Source organism: Babylonia areolata, chromosome 19 (genome assembly GCF_041734735.1).
Source record: "Babylonia areolata isolate BAREFJ2019XMU chromosome 19, ASM4173473v1, whole genome shotgun sequence".
In the NCBI taxonomy this organism is placed as follows: domain Eukaryota; kingdom Metazoa; phylum Mollusca; class Gastropoda; order Neogastropoda; family Buccinidae; genus Babylonia; species Babylonia areolata.
In genome coordinates this window covers 7,427,252-7,434,751 of record NC_134894.1, presented here as the reverse complement: position 1 = coordinate 7,434,751, position 7,500 = coordinate 7,427,252, and the positions used below count along the sequence as shown (strand labels likewise).

The window sequence follows — 7,500 nt, the reverse complement described above, 5'->3', positions numbered from 1 at the left end:
AACCGACCAGCTGTAAATTTACCTGTACATCAGCTGTTTTTCTGTTTTTGTAGTGAGCATGTTTATCAGGAGCTTCCGTAGGAAGAGCTGAGGCGGGCTTGACTGAGGTTGTCGTAATGCTTTTCCGTCTCGGGTGTGTCGCCGCCTTTCCTGAAGCGTGAGCGGGGGCGTGGGAAGTCATGTTACAGCAGCTGATATGAGTCGATCAGTATGCATGAAGCGGATCATTGATGAGCGTGACGTAAATGTCAACTTTTTTGTGTCATTGATGTGATGTAATACACTGATGCCGTCATAAACTATATCGCCAAAGGGCTGCTGCTGTGAGACCCAGTGACTCCCTATGGGCTATAATTTTATGCACACGTTTATTCGTTCATGGTGTGTGAAATTACCAGCAAGGACCGGAAAATAAGTTTGGGTAAAACTTTTAACCTATAATTATATCTGATTAAGTGGCCAGTATTTTGTCTATTATCATTAGAATAGTGAAATAAAAAATGCCAGAACTGAACTTGACTAAAGTAAAGCAGGCATAACCAGATCGCGGCACCCGCACACTCATGCGATGTTTATTCATATATTTAGTTGTTTATCTATGTCTAATTATGTTGTTATATTGAAGTACTACTTTCTTCTCTCTTTTGATGACCAGATGGGGAAAGCAGCACACATCGCTTCCGGTTATAATTAATTTTAATTGTCACAGTAAGAATGAACATTATTTCAGCCAGTCACTCTGTCATCCACAACACATCTAAATTGTACACAGTTTGTGTAAGTCATAAGGCTGCAAAGAAAATGATTTACAATCGTTGTATTCATTTGATTAACGATTCATTTATGAATCTATTCTCTCCAACTCTTCATTTGTTTGTTCACTATGTCTCTGTCTGTCTGTCTGTCTGTCAGTTTGACTGAGATAACGGTCCCTCTTCTCGTGAATGTATGAAATAAGAGGCCCGACACTAAAAGCATTTTTAATTATGTTCACTGAATGGAGACATATTCAATAAACAAGATTCAAATGGCAAGCTAACAAGATTGACGCCAAGCCACAGTTTTTGTCTCATCCTGGCTGTTTCCCCTCAAGGCTGTCTGCACGTCTGTGTTCTGGACCCAACTGCGATCGTCATCATATATGATGACGAACAGATATTGCAGCACGGATCGAGTTTTTGTGGTATATATGTGACCCTGCCTGAATAAGCTGTTATACAGTGAAATTTTGCTGCTTTTAAATTACAAGTTTTAAAGCCATGCCAAGTATACTGTTGTTGATATTTATAAAATATTTTACCGGTCTCGGTATTAATTTTACCCGAATGCTTTCTGCGAGGAGCGGTGACCAAGACACCAAGAGAGTGTTAACTTCTCGTATATATATGTGTATATTTATGCGCGCGCGTGTGTGACACATAATTATGTTTTGTATGGAACTCGCTCGCGTCCGCACCTTCCCCCATCCGCTTTCATACACATACGAGACACAGAGAAATAGAGAAGCCAGATTTCCATGCAGATAATTCTGCTGTTGATGAAATACAATACAATACAATACAATACGATACAATGCAATACAATACACGCGCGCATTTCATGGCTGAACAGTTTGCATCTCTGATAATATCAAGAAAGAGAATTATGTTAATGTAATGTCGCGGGCTTGCTCGATCTTTTGCAATGTAAGGGTCGATATATTTCTTGATGTAGCTCAATGTTTGGACACGAGAGCAAACCGTTCTGCCTCCATCAAGTAGGTATACGTCAATACACCCATTCAACAACTTTCCCCCTTTAATTTCTGACAAGACCTACTTTTAGTAATACTTTTAACAAACTTTATAAAGGTAGGCCACGGTAAATTTCATTCCTATATCTTGCTCCTTACCATACCCTCACACATTTCTTTTCCCTCAGACATTCAGAGCTTTTTTCTTCTTTTTGTGCGTGCCTTTTTCTTCTTCTGGGCCTACTGACCTATATGCTATTTACAAGCTGCTTGTCTAAAAGTCTGTCACTATGAAAGGCTTTTTGATGTCTCTGGAAACAAATTTCAGCCGGCGTTATGGGAGGGGTTCATGTACATACATGACATTAATGTCATTACAAATCTGTTCTTTTCTTATCTTTTTCCTTCTCGTCTTGTGTGACAAACCTGGGCGACAAGGAGGCACGAAAAGACATTCCCAAGATTTATGGCGCATATAATATACGTCATTACCAGCATTTTACGTCACTATCGATGTCACAACATCTCTGTGGCAGCCGTAATGGTGACGTGAAACGTAGATAATGACGCTTAATTATAGAAATACGTCACAGACAAGACAATACGTCATCATGATGAAGCCTAATGAGCGAAAATTTGAGAGTGAAAGGGAAAAGTCGGTGCGCATGCACACACAAACACAGACAGACACCCCCCAATCCGCACACACACACACACACACACACACAGAGACACGTTCAAGCATGCACACATTCACGCACACACAAAGACATCACAACACACCCCATACACGGATCCAGAGACAGACAAACACAGACAGACACACGCATGCACACACACACACACACACACACACACACACATAATTCTCGTAGAACCACTGAGAACATGATGAATTCCAGAACACATTCTAAACAAACCACTTGAATAGCAAATTATTTCGGAGAAAAAATCAACTAATGCATAATGAATGACAATTTACAGCTGTGTGACATGATGTTAAATCTAAGTTTTATGGCTATGTTTAAACATTGTCCACACATTTCAGTCTGTTTTGACTGCCTGTCTTGCTTGCCACAGACCATTGAATCTTCTATAGAAAACAACGTCCATAATTATGAATGTTCTCTTTCAATGATAGAAATTAAATAAAAGAACGAAAAAAAAAAAAAAAAAAAAAAAACGCGCCAGACACCTTTCCCTCGTCATTTTACCTTCCGAGACAAGACAGAAAGCCCTCCCATCAGAGGTAAGATAGTTAATTTATTGTCAACAAGACAGCGTAGAAGATGGAGCTGAAAAACAGACCATCACCATCACAACAAAATCCAGGTAGCAGCGTTAGCGCTATCTGTTTTCCATGGTCTTTTTGGTCAGAGAATTGAGACCAACAACGTGAAGCGACAGTACTCCACTATACTGACCATGCATAGCTATCAGGAACCCCCTCTTTTTGACTGTTGAAAAGAAGAAAAGAACATAGTCATGTTTTAGCCATGTCGTGCTTTACGAAACGCTTTCAAAGACGTTCACAACTTGGAACCCTGCTTGAAAAGGGGAGACGACAGGGGTGGAGGAGGGTAAAGATGGGGGGTGGGTAAAGAGAACTGTGTTCAGACAAAGAAACAGGCTTACTTGGTATCATTCTGTATATATATATATATATATATATATATATATATATATATACATATAAAACCAACAGTTTCTGTTTAGCTGGTCAGTGGCGTAACGGATCATAAAAGCAGTGTTCTTGAATTGTATTGCAGAGGTAGGCATTTCATTCTCGAAAAAGGCAATATGTCAATGCATTCAGGACCTTTAAAAAAGACAATTAGTTTCTTCAGAACCGGAAAAATAACAACAAAGATTCTCCCCAGTGTCATAATTATGCATAATCAGTGTAATCGTGTTTTTTGTGTGTGTTATTTTTAAGAACTCTTTTTTGAGGTAATATTTTTGATTTTGTGTTAGAAATCGATTAAAAAAAACTTTGGCTTTTAACATAGACACAAGAAAGATGACTCAAATATTGATTTTGGAGAAAACTATTGGAAAAACAAAAAACAAAACAACAACAACAACAACAACAACAACAAAAAAACCCCAACAACACACACATAGAAGAAATATGTACCTTCAAAAACTCGTAGAGTTTTATGTAATGGGGTTCTGCCTAGAAGTCATAATAACGGTATTTATTAGTGGATGGTTATTCATTGGGAAAAAAAAAAAAAATGTATATACAGGCCCCATTTTTAGACCAGCGGTGGTTGGCATGGCCGACGGAGGACAGTGGGGTCAGGGGAAGTAATGCTGCGTGCACTGACGCCACAAGAACGACAACACGTTCAGATGATGAGAAAGAATAATGTTTTAAGATGAATGAAACTGTTGACTGCAGTCGAGGGAGAAAGAACTTTTTAAAAAAAAAGGTCGGTAATGTACTACTCACAAGATGGACAGAAAACTGATAGTTAGTCGCAGCTTTCTGTACCAAACGAGACGAGGAAGCGATGCGTTTCCATTACAGTGTCTTGCACAGGCCCAAACAATGAAGCATCCAAAGACCCCCAGTTTTGCTAGTGAAAGTCTCGTCGCTTCTTCGGTATCGTTTTGTGTGCAGTAAACTATTTCGTTTTCCATCCGTGAGTACAACTCCATTATTGAAGACAAAGAGTATAAGACTCGAAACTGCTTTTAAGGTACCTTTGATTTTATACCACCTATTATCATTATTAACTTCATTTCTTGAAGCATGCTGTAGTTCAAGGGCCGGGAATCGAGCTCAAATCGATCAAGACGCTCAACCTGTCAGTGTTCATTGCAGTCTCCCGTATGAAGCCCATTGAGTCCTATGAGACAGTATCAACATATGTACAACAGCAGCGTCCTCTCCACTTCTTTCAGTCCTCACGGTTCCAGTACAAAGATTGCCCCAGCCTTGTGATGCTGGTATTACCAGGACTTGCCCCACCCGACAACAGCCACGACACAGCGATGACCCCCCACGCCCCCCCCCCCACCCCCCACTCGGACCGCAAACCCGGACTTCCCCAACCCGCCGACGGCCAGGACACAGCGAGGAACCCCCTCGGACCGCCAGCCAGGACCACACTCCCACAGGACATCAGGACCAACGCCTCGACCACACCACCCTTCACGGAGAAAGACCACGGCCACGAACAACTTGACCTTAAGAGCAGACCGCCAATAGGCCGTTACACTCACCACTACAGGCTGTGATGCTGGTGACCAGTCTCAGAAAGACATGTCCCACTCATAATCATTCTCCTTTGCAAACCTGTTCTGATATAATGATTTGTGCGAAACAGAACAGGAGAAAGGAGGCTCGAGGAGTCAGGCTTATTTGATACACTCTCTCTCCATCCCCAACTCTCTCCTTTCCTCCCTCCCCGCTGTCTCCTTCATTGTGTGTGTGTGTGGTGGGGGAAAGGGTTGTCTGCAGGACGAGGGGGAAGGAGGAGGGGGGATGGGCGTGGAGGCTGGTGAATAGGGTTGGGGGGTGGGGATTTCAGTCCGAATTCTAACAATCTTTTGACCTTTAAGGAGTATCGCAGGATTTAGGGAGGGGGCAGGTAGGATGGGGAGGGATGTGGATGGGGGCTGGTAAATAGTGTTAGGGGGTTGGGAGTTCAGTTCGAATTCTAACAACTTTCTGACCTTCATAGAATATCACAGGACTGGTCTTTGTTACAATAAATATTATTCTGTATGACGGACATCTATCAGGTACCAGCCGCATGACGAACAGTCTTTACACAAAGCATGTTTCGTCACGTCAAACCCAGGGCGTGACGAACACCTATCTGTTTCTGCAAGGAGTATCAAACATTCTCTACTTTGAACAGCATCACAATTCGGGTAACTGACGAGTTAGAAGTTTCCATCCCCTAAGGTGGTTTGTGCATCACCAGTGATGTATTTTCTGTTCAAACTTAACAACATCAGAAACTCTTTTAGCATCAATCCCACTGTCAAACGTGTGCAACATTTCGAACGATTATTGTAATAGAATCACCACATTTCTTCCATGATTGCAAGGATTCTCGCCATGTCAGAGACTGCATGTTGAGTATTGTGTCACCACTGTGGTGGCGACATCCAACCAGGCACACGGAGAGGCTTTAAAGGCTTTGCAGCAGAGTCCGCACGGGAAAGTCTAGCGTGTCGCTGCGTGGCATTGTAAGTCCTCACAAACTTGGCTTCACCTGTGCGCAGTCCTGACTTGCCCGAGGAGGCCCTGCCCTCCCTCATGGAGCTGCTTCTGGACAGCTTGTCTCTCAGCTTCTGCCGGTCCTCCTGGATGGGCAGCAGGGCGTTCCGGATGTTGTCCCGTTCCTGTTTCCGGTCCCGGATCGTCTGCTCCAGGCGCTCGCACGTGTCCTGCACGTGGTTGGTGAAGCGGATGAGACTGGGCCTGACCTGGAGCTCCACGTGCCGGTCCTGCTCGCACAGCTGTCGCTGGTAGTTGACGGCGGCCAGCTGCCGCTCCAGCAGATAGCGGTGCAGCTTGTTCTTCTCGAACTCCAGCTTGATGGTGCGGTAATGGTGGGCGTGGCCCTTTCGGGTCACGTCGAGGATCCTGGAGGAGATGGCGTCCCTCCGCTTGCGGAGCTGCTCCAGCTGCTGCTTCAGGGTGTTGCCCTTGGCGTCCAGGTCGTACAGCGTGAAGCCGAGAGCCTCGCTGCGCTCCTCGCGGGTCATCAGGCGGTGGAGCTCCTCAGTCCGCTTCTCCAGCTGCCGCTCGTGCTGCACAATGTCCCCGTTCAGGGAGTGAAGCCGGCGGTTGAGGTTGTCCTCCAGGGTGAGCACCTTCTGCAGCTTAGTGTTGAGGTCGTGGGTCCTCTTGTCGTAGAGCTCCAGCCAGCGGCGGGCCAGCCACACGGCCTTGCGGAACCTGACCAGCAGGTCGAGGGGCAGGCGGACCAGGTTCTCGGTGCCCTCGTCCATGTGCAGGGGGTACAGCAGCTGGCCGCTCTCCAGGCTGAACAGGTCAGGGTCCAGCTCGTCCTCCTCCTCTAGCATGAAGTCTACCTGTACAGGGGACACGGGGATCAAGAGAATTGATCTTTTACTGACTTAAAAGCCCGCGCGCGCGCAGACGCCCATGCACACACACACACGCAGACACGCACGGAGACTCTCTCAAACACACACACACACGCGCGCGTACACACACACACACACACACACACACACACACACACACACACACACACACACACACACACACACATCATATTCTTGACGGTCATGTACATGACACTGTCTTGTTTTTGAAAATGGGTACAAAACAAAAATAACTTTTTAAAAAATCGAAGAAGAAAAGGATATTGTATCCAAAAATCACGAATAGACCATATGACAAATGACAAAAAAATCTCCTTATGGTGTGAACACCTCAATAACAACAGCATGAGAATAATTACATATATCTCTTAGTAGTAAGCTTCATAACCTTCTGCTCAATGTTTTAGTTGTTCATTTCTGTACTGTATTTGTATTTGATTAATAATAACATTTGTTTAAACCAATATCTTTCTCTCAAAAAGAAAAAAAAATAAGGTGGGTGGGGGACAAGAAGAGCTTAGGAGGAGTATAAGTGAGTCTGTTTAGCACCCCCCCCCCCCCCCAAATCAGAGCGTGCATTCATTACAGTCTCTTTCAGATAACACAAGAAAAAGAACGTGACTGAACATCATTTGAACGAATCCCCAGATTATAGCGACGTGAAAATGCTTTAA

The 7,500-nt window shown here is 44.2% G+C and overlaps 1 protein-coding gene across 2 annotated transcripts in view; it reads right to left on the bottom strand.

The window, feature by feature from the left end:
* Nucleotides 1–5,252: 5,252 nt before the first annotated feature.
* LOC143293419 (uncharacterized) overlaps nt 5,253–7,500 on the bottom strand; it is a 29,775-nt gene continuing 27,527 nt past the window's right edge. Inside the window, exon 5 of one of the 2 annotated variants that reach the window (XM_076604264.1) lies at nt 5,253–6,790. In XM_076604264.1, coding sequence (XP_076460379.1) covers nt 5,837–6,790 — 954 coding nt within the window. In that variant the 3' untranslated portion in view covers nt 5,253–5,836. The remainder of the gene's footprint in view (nt 6,791–7,500) is intronic. The other variant, XM_076604265.1, reaches the window with a different exon arrangement.